Here is a 15135-nt window from a genome sequence, read left to right as displayed (position 1 = left end):
GGCATACGGTTGAGTACTGTTGAGTATATTCACATGACTGTGCAGCCACGTTTCTCTTACTTTAAAATCACAATACTTAGGGAGGCCAATTGAGTGCTAGGCCTGCTTGGGGCGGCCTCCATGGCATTCCCTGGTGGAGGGTGGGGGAGACAGAACTGTACACAGGCATGACAAACCAGGGTGGTGAGAACTGAGTCTCAGATAGCACATTGGGAGCTAGGGGGTGTGGTGGGGATGCTCCAGAAAGGCTCCAAGGAAGAGGTGACCCAGGATGACCCCTGAAGGAAGGGAAGGTCTTCCAGGCAGTGGAGGTCCTGTGAGCAAAGGTCGAGAGACCTCAGGGATCCAGGTGTGTTCTAGGAACTGCGAGAACATTCCTGCCAGCCAGCCAAAGGTCATGGAGGTGACAAGATGGGAGAAGCCAGGGTCGTGGGCTGAATGGCCTTGACGGCCACCGTGAGAACTCTGAGGACTCAGTCTTAGGCAGGGATGGCAGGGTGGGGTTGGGGGATGGCGAGTTCGGGGCAAAGAAGAGCAAAGATCTCAGGCTGGAGTTTGACAGGCAGATGGCAGGGTTCAGGTGGGAAATGGCAGGCTGGCGTGGAGCTGAACTGCAAGGCTCAGGGGCATTCAGAGGGAAGCCGGACGGCCCTTCCCGCCTGATGGACAGAATCGGGGATGGCAGGGGGTGGGGTGAGGGAGGGTGGGTCCCCAAGGGAGATGCCATCCCTGAGAAGGGGACCCCGGCCCTCAGAGGCTAGGGTGCGCCACACGGAGAGACGCCTGAACGGCCACAGAGAAGAGTCTCGGACCTGTTTCCTCCCTCAGACGGTGAGGCTCCCCAAACCTGGCGCGGGGACCCCCAGATCCCAGGCCAGCGACCGCGGGCGGATCAGATCCCCTCCCCCTGCCCACCCCTGGGTCACTGCGGAACTCTAAGCCCCGCCCCTACGGGTCTGGGGATGGGGGGGTCCGATTACCCACTCCCTCCCCGACACGCTCTCCGTGGGGGAGGGGCGTGAAGCTACTCGGGGGGAGGGGGGAGGAGGAGCGGGCGTCGCCATGGCAACCAGGCGGGTGGTCGGGCCCCGCAGACCCGGCCTGGAAACGAGGAGAACACAGGGCAGAGAGGGCCGCGGGCCCGGCGCGGGGGCGGGGGCGGGGGCGGGGGCGGGGGCGGAGGCCCGGGTCCCCGGGGAGTTGGGGAACACCGGGCAATTCTCGCTGCCCGTTCCCGGTGGTGCAGGGAGCCCGTGTGTCTCCGAGTGTGTGCATGCGAAGTTCTCCGGGGTGGGTTTGTGCATGTGTGCGAGCGTGCACACGTGGGCGCAGGCGTGTGCGCGGGAGTGCCCGTGTGTGTGTGTGTGTGTGTGTGTGTGTGTGTGTGTGTGTGTGTACTCGCGTGCTCTCCTAAGTGTGCCCGGCGGACGGCGGCGGGAGAGTCCCGCCCCCCCCCCCCCCCCCAGCCTCCGGCCGCCCCTCCCCGCCCCCCGCCGCCTGCGCCGGCTGCTTCCTCGCCTCCACCTCGCTCACCCCCTCCTCCTCGCACTTTCTCCTGCTCTCCCTCCCTCCCTCTCGGCTCTCACCACCGGACTCCGCGCTCTTCTCGCTGGCCGCCCCGGGAATCGCCGGCTGCCACCGCCCAGCCTGTACCCGCCATCCCCCCAGTGCTTGGGCACCTGTTGGAGGCAGAGACACAGGTGCAGAGGGCTGGGCCGCCGGGGGGCGTGAGGGTGACAGCGAGCGTGTGTGTTAGCTTCTGTGCCGACGGGGTGTTTAGCTCCCCGGAGGCTGCAATTTCTGGCTCCTCTTGGAGAGCCAGTCTCATGAGGAGACATCGGAGGCAGGGGTCCCGGGGTTGGGCTGCAGGGTTGGGGGGTAGTACCAGGCAGGCAGGCAGGCAGGTCCTGGGGCTGAATGAAGGGGCAGTGGGCAATGAAAGCCTAGAGGGGAAGGTGACACCCGGTCCAGAGGAGCGCCTGGTGCAGAGGGATGGACAGAGCTTAAGAGAGATAGAGGAGGGGGCCTGTGGGGCTGCTTCCCGGCAGGCAGAGCCCAGGGGTGGGGTGGGGGGGCAGACGGCCGACCAGGAGGAGGGGCAGGAGCTGGGAAGATGACATAGGGACAATCCAAAGGCATGTGGGCATGGCTGAGGTGGCGCCAGGACTTATGGGGTGGGGGGGGAGGGCTGGCAGGCCAGCCCCTGAGGAGCAAAGCTTGGGGTCTGGAGGGCCCAGGCCTCCTGCCTGCCCACCAGCTGGCACAGGCCACCCTCTCCCTGGACACCTGGGAAGGGAGGCCGGTGAGGGCCCCACCAACTGGGGAGGTTGCCGCCTGGCCCTCAGCCAGCAGACAGCAGGTATGAGGAGTCCGTCTTGGGCTCATGCTCTCCTGGACCTCCCTCCCGCAGCCAAGGGTGCTGCATGAGGGGCCGCAGGGGCGACCGCATGACCATCAACATCCAGGAGCACATGGCCATCAACGTGTGCCCCGGGCCCATCCGGCCCATCCGGCAGATCTCTGACTACTTCCCCCGCCGGGGACCAGGACCCGAAGGCGGGGGCAGGGATTTCAGGGAGGCCCCTGCTCGTCTGGCCCCCCTGGCCCTGGCCCCCCCTGCAGCCCTCCTTGGGGCCACCACGCCCGAGGAGGGAGCCGAGGTGGACAGCTACGACTCGGATGATACCAGTGAGTCTGGGGGCTTGAAGGGCCCTGGGGCTAACGGGGGGGGGGGGTGGAGGGGGGGGAACGCCTCAGGGCTGTGGAAAGGGGCTGGGGGCCCTGCTGAGCGCATTGGGGGAGGCAGGCCCACCACGGCTGCAGTGTGGAGGCTACAGTTTCAGCAAGGCTCAATATTCAATATTTCTGCTGAGACACTCAACCACCCACACAGCCCCAGTCACGGCCCAGCCAGGGACCCAGATGCGCGCACACACTCGCAGGCTGACAGACACAGCCGGGCACACACCTTCACCGCCAGCGCAACAGCCCGTCTGCCCACCGGTCTCACACACCTGTCTTCACACACTGACTCTTCCCTCTTCTGCAGCCGCCCTGGGCATGCTGGAGTTTGACCTTCTCTACGACCAGGCCTCCTGCACTCTGCACTGTAGTATCCTCAGGGCCAAGGTGGGTTCTCCCCGCCCCCCAAGCCCTGGCCCTGTTTGCCTCGCACCCTGGGAGGGGTGACTTTCCACCTTTCCTTCCCTGGGCTGGATCCCTTCTCCTTCCCCCTCCCCCTATCCCCCAGCACCCTTCTTCTTGACTCTCCACAACCACTCTGCAGAGGGAGGGAGGGAAGGAGAGAGGGAGGGCTGGGAGCCTACAGCCCTCTTCCCTCCGCTCCTCTGCAGGGCCTCAAGCCCATGGATTTCAATGGCCTGGCCGACCCCTACGTCAAGCTGCACCTGCTGCCTGGAGCCTGCAAGGTAACGTCCTCCTTCCTCCCCTAGCCTGACCCGGCCTGTGGGTCTGCCCCCAACCTTCCCCTACCTTCAGCCTCCACGGGTCAGGGGGACATGTCCTGAGAACATTTGCCCCCACACCTCAGGCCAATAAGCTAAAAACTAAGACTCAGAGGAACACGCTGAATCCCGTGTGGAATGAAGATCTGACGTACAGTGGGATCACGGATGATGACATCACCCACAAGGTGCTCAGGTGAGCGCTCCATTCTCCCTGTTACCAAGGATTCCATCTCAGCTGTCCTCTGGGACAGCTCTTATTGGCACCTTCTTTGGTTGATCTGCCTCCCATTAAGTGCCTCTCAGATGCTCAAGAACAATCACGGGCTCCCCATCCCCTTCGGCAGTACACCAGAGGTTTCCCTGGCATTCCTGTTCCCCAAATATCTCCTCCTACTGCTGCTCCAACAGAGGACTGCTGTCTTCGGAGTGGTCAGGTTCTATGCTCCTGACCTTTGCCTGTTGTGTCTCTTCCATGGAAAGTGCTCCCCACTTCCTCTCTCTTGGCCAGACTAAATCCCACTCAAAATTTAGGCTGTGCCTCTTCCTGGAAGCTTTCTCTGGTCACTGAGACCCCTCCTCAGAGCCCCTGACAAGTCAGACCTGTGTAGCAACAATGCTGTTGCCTGTGTCTCCCTAACATCCATCAGGACAGGAAACCTGCTCCATCACCCCAGGAGAGGGAGCTGTGGGGGGTGTAGTCCCCGACCTGAGTGAAGGGCAGCAAAACCCAGGCTTGGGAGACCTTTATCGGCGCTCTTGGCAAATTGGGAAACCAGGGGAAGGTTTGTACGGGGGCAGGCGCACAGTCAGGGTTGTGTTTTGGAGATCGCCCTGATGTTGGCTGTGAGGCAGACTGGAGGGAAGAACAGACCTGACTCCAGGAAGGCTGGCCCATCTTTCAGATGGGAGAGAATTAGGCCCAATAGCTGAATGCTCACTAGTGCTCCCAGCCCTGGGCTATGCATCTTTATGTTTATTTCCCTTGATCCCAATAGTTGTGGGAGGTAGGTACTCATTATCTCCATTTAGAGGTGGGAATTGAGGTAGAGGGAGCTTAAGTGACTTGTCCAAGGTCACATAGGTGGCCAGCAAGTGGCAGAGCTGGGGTATAAATATCCCTACATGACATAGCTCCTCAAGAGCATCAGGACAAAAGAAAGTGCAGGGGGCTGCAGAAGGGGACGCATGGAACTAAAAGCAACCATTGCTTCATGGCTGGGCTCCCGTATCCCTTCCAGGCTCGTTCCCCGGCTCCATGCAGAAAAGGACAGGAGCGTCAGAGGAGGTGTGGGATCCTTGTCCCGCTGCGCAAGGCTGCTCAAGGCCCTTCTAGCCCTCACATACTGAATCTGTGACCCACATCCACCAGTGCATGCCCTGGGCACATTCAGTTGGATCCTGTCCCCAGGCTCTTGAGTGGAGGCAGTGGAGGGTAGTGGGCCTCAAGATCTGAGGGCTTCCTACAGTGGCGGCGCAGGTCCTGATGGACCGGGGATGGCCTGGGCAGCTGGAAAGGGAGGGGTGGAGGAACAGGGCAAATCAAAGCACCCTTCTCAAGCTCTGGGCCTGGTGCTCACCACACGGCCCGTGAGACAGGCGAGGCGCAGAGTATTTAGGGTACAGCTAGCACTGGCTTCAGGTGCTCAGACTTTGGTCGGAGGACCCTTCTCTTCACACTGGAGCAGGTTCAGGTACGCCAGGGGGCCCTGACCTTGCAGTTCCCTGCCAGGATCTCCGTCTGTGACGAGGACAAGCTGAGCCACAATGAATTCATTGGGGAGATCAGAGTACCCCTCCGCCGCCTCAAGCCTTCACAGAAGAAACATTTTAACATCTGCCTTGAGCGCCAGGTCCCGGTCTGTGTGGGGCTGTGGGGTGCCGGGTGGGGGGAGCGGGCCCTGGGGAGGCCAGTTTCCAGAACCTTCTCTCTGCCCCCTCAGCTGGCTTCACCCTCCTCCATGTCAGCAGCGCTGAGGGGCATCTCCTGTTACCTGAAGGAGGTGAGGCACCTCACAGGGACCGCATCTGGGTGGGGGGTGGTGAGGATGCAGGCTGACCCCTGTGTCCGCCCCACAGCTGGAACAGGCAGAGCAGGGCCCCGGGCTGCTGGAAGAGCGTGGGCGCATCCTGCTGAGCCTCAGCTACAGCTCTCGGCGCCGGGGGCTGCTGGTGGGCATTGTGCGCTGCGCCCACTTGGCCGCCATGGACGTCAATGGCTACTCGGACCCCTACGTCAAGACGTGAGCCCACCCCTCCCTCCCCAGGGAGCCTGACCTCTGCCCCATCCTCCCCCGGGGCTTCACCTGTCCCTAACCGCCCCACTCCACTGCCACCCCCTCCTCGGCAGGTACCTGAGGCCTGACGTGGATAAAAAATCCAAGCATAAAACGTGTGTGAAGAAGAAGACTCTCAATCCAGAATTTAACGAGGTAAGTGGGGCAGGGCTCAGAAATCAAGGGGGGCTGACGCTCGGGACAGGGGCCAGGGCCTCAGGGAAGATGTGGCCTGCTCTGCCCCAGGACTTCTTCTACGAGATGGAGCTCTCTGCTCTGGCCACCAAGACCCTGGAAGTCACAGTCTGGGACTATGACATTGGCAAATCCAACGACTTCATCGGTGAGGAGGGAAGCCTGCTGGGTGGCGCTGATGGGGGTGCGGGGGGGGGGGGGGCGGCACAGACCGGCAGTGAGATGGACCCTGCTTTTGCCTGCCTCTCCCTGCTTCCCAGGTGGCGTGTCCCTGGGGCCTGGGGCTCGGGGAGAGGCCCGGAAGCACTGGCGTGACTGTCTGCAGCAGCCGGACGCAGCCCTGGAACGCTGGCACACCCTCACCAGCGAGCTGCCCCCTGCGGCCGGGGCTCTGCCCTCGGCCTGAGCGGGACCACACCTGCCCAGCACAGGGCCCCCCCCTCCCCCGGGGCCAGGTCCAGTACCCAACCTTCGCACGAGCGTGTTGCACGTTTACACGGGGTGGAAGCCCCGCCCCCCACTACCTGTCTTATTTTGTGAGAGTCTGCGTGACTGTGGGTCTGTCTTCTCGTGAGGGACCGTGGAGATCTATATTCACATATGCAAACTTCCTCCTGCCTGACTCGCTACTTCGCAAATATGCAAACACCCATCCTGTGCACACCTGCAGGGGGCTGCGCTCCTCTCTCCAGGCTGCCCCGTCCCCCTCGGCCCGCAGGGAGGAGGTCGGATTGGGGGGGGCTTTGGAGGAGGAGAATGTTTCCAAAAAAGAGGACGAAAAACAAAAAAGAGCCACTCCTTTAATACAGAATCTTCGTTAAAAACCAACCAACCAACCAACCAACCTAGCCCTGTACAGCTGCCCTTTTAAGTGGGGGGCCACTGCAGGGTCTCTGCCTCTCGGAGAGGTGGCAGTGCTCCTGGCCACTCATTTAAATAACTGTCCCCTGGATGGGGCTGGGATGTGAGGGCAGGGCCTGTGCCCTCCCCAGTGGGGACCCACCTTCCAGGGGACGTTCGTGCATGTTTACGCCTTTTCTGATTGTGTCAGTGGCCGCAGCATGGCAACTGGGCGTCAATAAACGTCTCTGCGGAAGCTGGGGGCTCATGTGTGCTGGCATCGGGCACGGGGCAAGGGCTTGGCCGGGGGTGGGGGTGGGGGTATCACTCCGGGATGTCGATCACCAGGTCATCATCCCCGTCCAGGGCATCGTCCCCGCTGCCCGCGTCGCTGAACATCTGCCGAGGGACGGCGCTGAGGATCGTGGGGGGAGGCATCTTGGGCGGCGGCAGTGGGGCCAGGGCTGCCCCCACCCCAGCCCCAGAACCCCGGCCTGGGAAAGTCAGCGGCCCTCCCACAGGGCAGTCAGGGGGTCCCACGGCCATCTGCAGCAGGGGGAAGAAACACAGGGTGGGCTTGTCAGGGAGGCACTGGAATCCAGGGGGCTGGCAGTGCCTCCTAAGGCAGTTCTGGGGGATGCGGAAGGGGGCAAAGGTTCATTCAAGGGGTAGTGGACACAGCCGGGCTGGCCAATGCTGGAATCAGGGGCCTGCCCCACCTCAGCCCCTTGAGCCTCGAACCAGCAAGTGCCTGGAGGTGAGGGGTGGTGATGGAGGCGGTGATGAGGGTGGTGGTGGTGAGGGGTCTTACAGAAACCAGGAGGGGAAGGCCTGGCCCTGCCCTCTCCAGGGAGGCACCTTGGCTGCCCCTGTGTCGGCACTCACAGCCGGTCAGAGTCAGCCTCCGGTACCTGCCTGCCCGCCCGCCTCTGGGCACCCCAGACCCCACTTTGCCAGCACTGGCCTCCTCTCCTCCTCTTACTTCGGGACTCACTGGTTAGGTGGAGGGTGTCCGAGGTTCTGCCCCCCCCTCCCGCCGCGGGAGGTTTCTACCTCTTATATCTTGGATGGGCCCCTCCTTGGGATACCCGCAGCCGCTGGCCCAGGCCAGGCCCTCCTCTCACAGCTCACCTGGGCTATGGTCCCAGCCTCCTAACTGGACTCCCTGCCTTCAGCCTCTCCCAGAGCCAGCTCTTCCTCCACACTGCAGCCAGAGTGAGCTCTCTAAAACACAAACCTGAGCACGTCACTCCTCCACACAAGGGAAAGGCTCCTCGCTGCCCTTGGGACAGGTGGTAAGGCGTGCCTGAGAACAGGCCGGTCCCTCCACCTGGAGTGCCTTTTTCTATTTACCAAAAGTCCTGCTTTGTCCTCTGAGGCTGAGAAGTGGCCTCTGTCCTGCCCGACCCTCCAGCCTCACCGTCGCCGGATGTCCTCCCCACAGAGAGCTCTGGGGGGGGGGGGGGGGGGGTCCTCACCCTTTGCCCGTGGGCACAAACTGAGCACCGGCTCTGTGCCAGATGATTTCCATGAACGGTCTCTGACCAATCCGAACACCCTCGAAGGGAGGGGAGGTCATGGGCCAGAGGAGGAATCTGAGACTTGCAAAGGGAGACTTTTAAGGCACAGGGCTCCTGGGACCCCAGTGGGCAGTGTGTCCCATCTGGCCCCAGGTCGGTGTGGCAGGAAGCGCTTATATGTGTCTTTACGGTGTCCCTGGGATTGCTTTCACACCTTCAGCCCTCAGGCTGCTGTCCTTGGGGTGGCGGTGGCTTTTACCTCCTGGTCGGTGCCTCCAGGTACAAGAGTCTGCTGGGACCAGTGATAGACAGGAGGCCCAGCTCCATGAGGAAGCCTCCTTCCTCTGGCTGCCACCACTGGATCCCCACCTCGTCCCCACAGCCCACACCTGCTTGGCCTTACTCAATGGCTGCCTCTGTGTGACCGAGAGCACTCCTGTTTACCCACAGCTTACCAGGGACCGTGCACTGGGCTATGTGTTTTCTCTTCTTTAACTCACTTTATCCTATACTAACCCCACTGAACAGAGAAGAAAGTCGAGGCTCAGAGGGGCAAATGACTTGCTCAATGTCACAAGGTGGGTGCTTGGAGGACCTGGGACTCAAACCCACTCTGTCTGAGGCCCAGGCTCTTAACTGACCTGTTCCTGTCTTTGTGCCTGTCTCTTGTCTCCTCAGATGAAGTCACCAGAAAGTTCAGTGACCCCCCCCGCCACCCCTTAACAGGACATCTTGGCTCTGGATACCCAGGCCTTCTGCGGCCCCACCTCACCCTGTCTTTCCTTCCGATGTCCTTCTCTCTTCTCACTCCTGCGTCAGCCCAAACAATATTCTCACCATGTCTCTCGTCTTCCTTCCACTCCTGCTCAGCCTGCAAATTTCCAAATCTCACTTTCCCTGGGCCCAAATATGACCTCTTCTTGGAGGCCTTCCCCGACTTATCCCTTCCTCCACCACAGCAACAGATCCCAGCCCCTCTCCCAACCAACCTTCTCGCGCCGGTATGATCAGAACTTAGCTCTTCAGGACCCAGCACTTTAGAAAGCCTCAAACCGCCATGCCACACCCCTACCCATCCGCTCCAGGCTTCGCTGACCCCTGCTTTCTCCACCATCCTGCCCTACAGACGAGAAGCAAAATCCCTGCCAAGGAGATCGAAGGGCCAGCATTATCACGCATTATCTACCCATTTCTCAGGCTCAAGACCCAAGGTCACCGAAGGAGTAAGAGACACAGCTGAGATGTGAACTCCAAAACCCACACTCCTAATCGCCACAAAGCGACCTTTCAGTTTGCTCCTGGCTCCAGGGTCTTGTGTCTACAGTCTACCCACTTTGAAAGCTGTCCTGCCCAGTCTGAATTCCACTTGGATTCAGAGCTGGGAGGGCACTGTGTCCTCTGTGCCCCATCTCTCCTGGGGCTCAGTGCACAGGCCTCTTCTGTTCTCCATCCACGTTCTCACCCAATAATCGCGCCCGCCTCCACGCTGATGACTTCAAAACGCGCACCCACGAGCCCCAGGCTCATGTTCCTCTGTTGTCTGGCTGGCATTTCCAGCCAACATCTTGATGCATCCACAACCAAACTCGTTTTCCCTCCCAAAGCTGCTCCTCCCAGATCTCCTGGTCCCAGAGAAAGGCTAGCCCACTTCTTCCCTGGCTCGGGACCCACACCCTGGACTCGCCCTTGCCTTTGCTCTCTCCCACAGCCTGTGGTCTTCCCATGGCTCAATCTTTGAAATCGATCCGGCAGCCACTTCTCAACGGCTCTTCCCGCTTCCCCGCAGGAGCCTCCCCGGAGGTCTCTCCGATTCATCCTGACCCAGCCCCTCCCCAGTCCACTCTCCACACAGCAGCGAACCACGTAAACTGGAGCAGATTCCTCTCTGACAGACCTTCTACCATGGCTCCCCGCTTTATTCGCAGCACAAGTAAAATCTTTACGACACCCGGAAAGCTCTCCACAATCCTGCCCCTGGGTTATTTCTCTGATCTACTCACTCCCCCACCTACCCCTCCTTTGCCTCCGACCACACCGACCTCCTTCCTGGTCCCTGAACAAGCCAAACACCCACCCTCCACGGGGCCTTCGCGCTGCCTGTTCTCCCTGGAACACTTTCCCAGAGAGCCGCATGGCTGGTTCTCCTTTCTTTTAAGCCTCTGACCGAATACCGTCCCAGACCAGACCCCCATTAAGTACCAGCTCCTATCTACCCTGGAGTTTCCCATGCTCTTCACCCGGCTCCATGTCTTAGCACTGCCACCGATTTATCCGGTCTATTTTCCCCCGCTCTTGCTAGAACAGGGATTTCTTGTCTCTTTTGTTTACTTAGGTGCATCTGCAGCACCTAAGACAGCACCTGGTACATAGTTGGTGCCCCAGAAACCCTTGTTCATCACTCATTCATTTACAGATGCAAAACTGGAGATCGAGAGGGTCAGAGAGACCTGCTCACCGTCACATGGTTTTTAACTGGTGCAGCCTTGACTTGACTGTCCACAACTTTGCCTGTCCCCTGGGACTGCCTGGCATCACAGAACAGCTATGAAAAACAAGACTGGCCTCCAGGAGTCTTCACTCTGAGTCCCACAAGGCTGGTCCTACCCCTCATTTTTCTCCTCACCAAGCCTAAGGGCCAGCACTTCTCTGACCTGGCCCTCGGCGCCCGGCCCTGGGTTGGGCCCCCAGCAGCCCTAAATCAATCCCTGGAAGTTTTTGGACCGGCCCCAGCCCCTGTCTTGAGCCTCCCTCAGCTGGCTGTCCTCCTGCCATCCTGGCCCCTCCCTAACATTCCCCAATCAGGGTACCTTGAGTTTCCGGGGCAGGCGGGGCCGTTTCTCCCGCTTGGGCCTCAGGGGGCTGGGCTCGGGCAGCTGCAGGGCCAGGTAGTCGGAAGGGAATGGGGGGTAGGGGGGGGAAGCCAGCTGCAGGCAGGAGTCAGGGGGATGGAGATGGGAAATGGAGTGGATGGGGTGGGGGGTGAAGGGAAGAAACGCAAACAGGAGGAAGAATGGAAAAACAAGAGATGGTGATGAGTGTGGCTCCTGAGAACAGAAGGGGAGGGGACAGCAGCAGGACTTTGTCCTGAGCTCTGCTCTCCTCAGTCACGTCTGTCCCCCATTCCTACGCCAGAGAGAAGCGGGCAGCCCCGACTCACACCCCTCCAAGGAACGCTTGCTGTTCACACCCAGACAGAAGCCCCCAGGGCTGGGCCGGCCTCACCCCTCATGAGGCCCATCTGCCCAAACGATGCCCACCTTCTTCCCAGGCATCTCACTTATACTTCCCACCCTTGACCCCAACTCACCGAGCTCAGGTATGGGGAGGGGGCCCCCGAGGCCTGAAGGGGAAACCCTGTTGAAGGAGGCAGGGAGAGGCTGGAGGGGGAGGGGACACCCCCCAGTGGAGGGCTTCTCTTCCTGGAGAAAGGACAGGGGAGGGGGCTGGTCAGAAGCAGCTAGGAAGCCCAGGTACCCCCCCTACCCTCCACCCCCAGAGAAGAACGATGGCTTCTTCTCACCTCTTGGGGGCTGGCGTGTCCGACAACTTGGGTGTTCCCTCTGTCTCGCTGTTATCTGAAGATGCAGTGGCATCTGAGTCTGTGAGGGGGGAGGGCTGATCAGTGGGGCAGCGGGGGGAGGGGGGTTCCAGTCTACCTCAGAGAGGTGCAATCTCAACTCTATGGAAGGCGCCCAGGGAATCTGACTCCCCAGATGGCACATACACGCTACGCTGGGAGGCCCCCAGCCTCTCCAGCTTCCTGAAACGCCCTTGACAATGGACTTCCTGACTGGACTCCATCATAACACATCTGTCAAGCACTTAACTGTGTGCCAGGCTCTGAAAGAGTGTTCTGGGTCACTGCTACTCCCTGTCTTCATAACCAACCAAGGGGGAGGATGAGGGCATCACATCCATTTTCCATAGGAGGACACTGTGGCTCAGAGAGCAAAGTGTAGAGCTGGGACTTGAACCCACATCTCTGACTCCTTGACCACTTTAGACCACTGGCCTTTATTAGGTCGGGCCACATCAAAATCACCTCTAAGCAATCTCACCTCTCCCTCCACCCACTGAGTACTTCAATTCCAGAATGATCTAAAGGTAAAGTCGATCACGGCCTTCCTGGTGACGTTCCCCACTGCCTGCAAGCACTCGGAGTGCTTCTTAATCTGGTCTCAACCTACCTTTCTGGTCTCCCAACCAAACTGTACTATCCACATCATGCCCACCTATGTTCTCAAAAAGAAATTCATCTCTCGGTTCGGTACTTCACCTCGAAGGCCCACGGTTCATTTCCAAATAACTGACAGGGGCACCTGTGTGGCTCAGTTGGTTAGGCGGACAACTTCAGCTTGGGTCATGATCTCACAGTCTGTGAGTTCGAGCCCCCACATTGGGCTCTGCGCTAACAGTGTGGAACCTGCTTAGGGTTCTCTCTCTGCCCCTCCCTACCTCTCACAAGAAATAAACTTAAGAAACAAAAAAACCCCTGAGACCCGTGATCATATGCTGTTCCCAATTTCCCTGCTCAGAGAGATCCTTTAGGAAGCGGGTTAAATGCTACCTCTCTGGGAAAAATCCTTCTGGAATCCTTCAGGCTCAGTTAATTGCGGGCTCCCCCACAACTCGCTACTCTCACTTGTCATGGTTTTCCTCACACTGTGCTAAGATGTGTCGTGTGTGGGTGTCTCCCTGACCAGACTGTGGGCTTTTCCCGGATAGGAGTGGTGGCTGACAGCTGTGGCTGTCACCCCTCAGATTCACTCCACTGTGACCGTGAACTTGCTGGTTTTCTCACAGCTCCTGTCCCGAAGTCCCCCTCAAACAGCAAACTAACTGGAAGATCTCAGGAGAGGAGTAGACAGACAATGAGAAACAAGAATAAAAAGCCAAACGTTTTGCCTTGACCTACACGAGCTGGCTCCTGCCTGTTTCTCTGATCTCACGCATCATCTGCCATCCTATCATACATAAACAAATGGGTGGCGTGTGTTCCAATAAAACGTTACAAAAGCAAACAGCCTCGTTGACTGTTGCTTGCCCACCCCTGCTCCAGACCAGTGTTTAAAGGCACCATGGGGAAGAGGTGACCGTATTTCAAATGAGTTACATGGACCGGACCCTGGAACGGGACCACAAACGCCCACCTTTATACTTTTTCAAACTGTGGGTCTCAATCCATTAGTGGGGTCATCAAGTCAATTGACGGGTTTGCAACCAGCATTAAGTTTAGAAAGAAAGAAAGAAAGAAAGAAAGAAAGAAAGAAAGAAAGAAAGAAAGAAAGAAAGAAAGAAAGAAAGAAAGAAAGTCTACACACCAACAGAACAAATTGTATACAATGATCTTAACACTGTTTCATTAAATTGTTTTATAAGTAAGTATGCACGGGGGACCTGGTCTGATGTAATGAGTCCCAGGCTCAAAACAAAGTCTGGAAACACTACATGCTTCAGCCCTGCTGCTCTCCAGACAGCCTGGTCTGTTCTTCCCTCTGCCTTTGTCATTTCTTCCACCTGAAAATCTCTCCCTTCTATCTTTCCAAGATTGATTTCTGCTTCTTATCTCGGTCTCAGCTCAAATATTACTTCCCGAAAAAGGCTTTTCTTGAGCACTGTGGACGCTCCCTGTCACCTGCTTTTACACGGTCTGCAAACTAAGAATGGCTTTTACATTTTCAAATGGTCGGGGGCAGGGATAAAAAAAATGCTATTTATGACATGTGAAAATTACATGATATTCAAATTTCAGTGTCCATAAATACAGTTTTATTGAAACACATCCAAGCTCATTTATTTACAGATCACCTCTGGCTACTTTTGCACCACCACAGCAGAACTGGGTAGCTGCAACAGCTCTGCAAAACCTGAACGATTTATTACCTGGCCCTTTACAGAAAAAGCTTATTAATCCCTGCTCTACTCCAATCACTACCATACAACCCTGATTTTATTCCTTTCACATCTGAGACCCTAGCTGCTTTGCTTTCCTATCACCCTCAACCAGAATGCGAATTCCACTGTATCCCCTGTGCAAAGCAATAAATGCTTGAGTGAAGGATAACCGATAGATTTAAGAACCACCGGAGGTTTTTATCAGCCTCCGCAGCCTAAAAGGAGGGGCCCAGGAGGCTTGCTGAAGTGCCAGGAGCCATGTCCTCCAACAATTTTTCATGACCTTGCTCACCAGAAGAATCTTCATCCACGTTCTCGTACTGCAGAAGTCGGTCTAGGAGGAAACTAAGGGAAGAGGCGGGGAGAACAAGAGTGTTGGTTGCCATCTCAGTAACATTCTCCCGGAACCCTGTCCCGTCCAGCCGGCCCGTTGGATCCTTGCAACAGCCCCAAGGAAGGCGCCATGCATTTGTGGCCTAATTCCAAGGACAGGGTCCGAATGTAGATCCACAGGAGCCATATCACCCGCAGGCATTCCCCTTCCCCCCACTCCCCCACCCCCACCGTGTCCCACCTCTTATCCCGGGACACCTTCAGCAACTTCCTCTGCGCCTTCCTCAGTTCCTCCTGGAAGCACTCGTGTTCCTGTATCACAGGCAAGGTGGGGCGCTGAGCCGACGGCCACCCGTAAAGACGCCCGGGACCTGGGGACAGCTCACTCCACTCCCCTTTACACGTGGGTAAACTGAGGTCCTACAGACTCCAGGCCTCACCCCCCACAACCTCTCACGCCAGCACTCACGTAGATGAGGAACTTGAGCTTCCGCTTCAGGTTCCGGTACTTCTTCTTGTAGTCCACTTCGCCGTCCGCCGGCCCGTTCATGACCTGCCGCGGGAGCAGAGCCCCAGCAGTAGTCGGGCGTCCCGCTACCCGGAGCCTGCTCA

At 58.5% G+C, this 15135-nt stretch overlaps 2 protein-coding genes across 13 annotated transcripts; one reads left to right on the top strand and one right to left on the bottom strand.

Annotated features, from left to right (window-relative positions):
- Window positions 1-1188: 1188 nt before the first annotated feature.
- On the top strand, window positions 1189-7031 carry DOC2A (double C2 domain alpha). The gene is made up of 11 exons (XM_058710591.1): window positions 1189-1700; window positions 2411-2688; window positions 3050-3129; window positions 3354-3428; window positions 3551-3660; window positions 5197-5323; window positions 5408-5467; window positions 5544-5707; window positions 5815-5896; window positions 5987-6083; window positions 6196-7031. The coding sequence occupies exons 1-11, from the start codon at window positions 1303-1305 to the stop codon at window positions 6339-6341; spliced, it is 1617 nt and encodes a 538-aa protein (XP_058566574.1). The 5' UTR covers window positions 1189-1302; the 3' UTR covers window positions 6342-7031.
- INO80E (INO80 complex subunit E) lies at window positions 6722-15126 on the bottom strand. Of its 12 annotated transcripts, XM_058710601.1 has the most exons (9): window positions 14993-15126; window positions 14765-14835; window positions 14483-14535; window positions 11816-11894; window positions 11603-11738; window positions 11103-11219; window positions 9068-9166; window positions 7907-7999; window positions 7200-7321 (listed from the first exon to the last, which is right to left on the bottom strand). In XM_058710601.1, the coding sequence occupies exons 1-8, from the start codon at window positions 15071-15073 to the stop codon at window positions 7928-7930; spliced, it is 708 nt and encodes a 235-aa protein (XP_058566584.1). In that variant the 5' UTR covers window positions 15074-15126; the 3' UTR covers window positions 7200-7321; window positions 7907-7927. The 12 variants fall into 12 exon arrangements, with proteins under 12 accessions (XP_058566577.1, XP_058566579.1, XP_058566578.1 ...); XM_058710594.1 differs by lacking the exon at window positions 7907-7999 and having other exon boundaries at window positions 6722-7321; XM_058710596.1 differs by lacking the exon at window positions 7907-7999 and having other exon boundaries at window positions 6722-7321; window positions 11103-11168.
- Between the last annotated feature and the right edge of the window lie 9 nt (window positions 15127-15135).

Source organism: Neofelis nebulosa, chromosome 18 (genome assembly GCF_028018385.1).
Source record: "Neofelis nebulosa isolate mNeoNeb1 chromosome 18, mNeoNeb1.pri, whole genome shotgun sequence".
Lineage (NCBI taxonomy): Eukaryota > Metazoa > Chordata > Mammalia > Carnivora > Felidae > Neofelis > Neofelis nebulosa.
This window is presented reverse-complemented; position numbering and strand designations above follow the sequence as displayed.

What these genes read in the sequence shown, in the direction of transcription:
- DOC2A (XM_058710591.1), top strand. Translation starts at nt 1,303, where the DNA reads ATGTGTGCGAGCGTGCACACGTGGGCGCAGGCGTGTGCGCGGGAGTGC. An exon ending in GTAGTATCCTCAGGGCCAAG is followed by an intron (nt 3,130 to 3,353) that starts GTGGGTTCTCCC and finishes GCTCCTCTGCAG; the next exon opens with GGCCTCAAGCCCATGGATTT. An exon ending in CAAATCCAACGACTTCATCG is followed by an intron (nt 6,084 to 6,195) that starts GTGAGGAGGGAA and finishes CCTGCTTCCCAG; the next exon opens with GTGGCGTGTCCCTGGGGCCT.
- INO80E (XM_058710594.1), bottom strand. Translation starts at nt 15,073, where the DNA reads ATGAACGGGCCGGCGGACGGCGAAGTGGACTACAAGAAGAAGTACCGG. An exon ending in GCCTGCCCCGGAAACTCAAG is followed by an intron (nt 9,167 to 11,102) that starts GTACCCTGATTG and finishes GGAAATTTGCAG; the next exon opens with GCTGAGCAGGAGTGGAAGGA. An exon ending in ACATCGGAAGGAAAGACAGG is followed by an intron (nt 7,322 to 9,067) that starts GTGAGGTGGGGC and finishes CCCCTGCTGCAG; the next exon opens with ATGGCCGTGGGACCCCCTGA.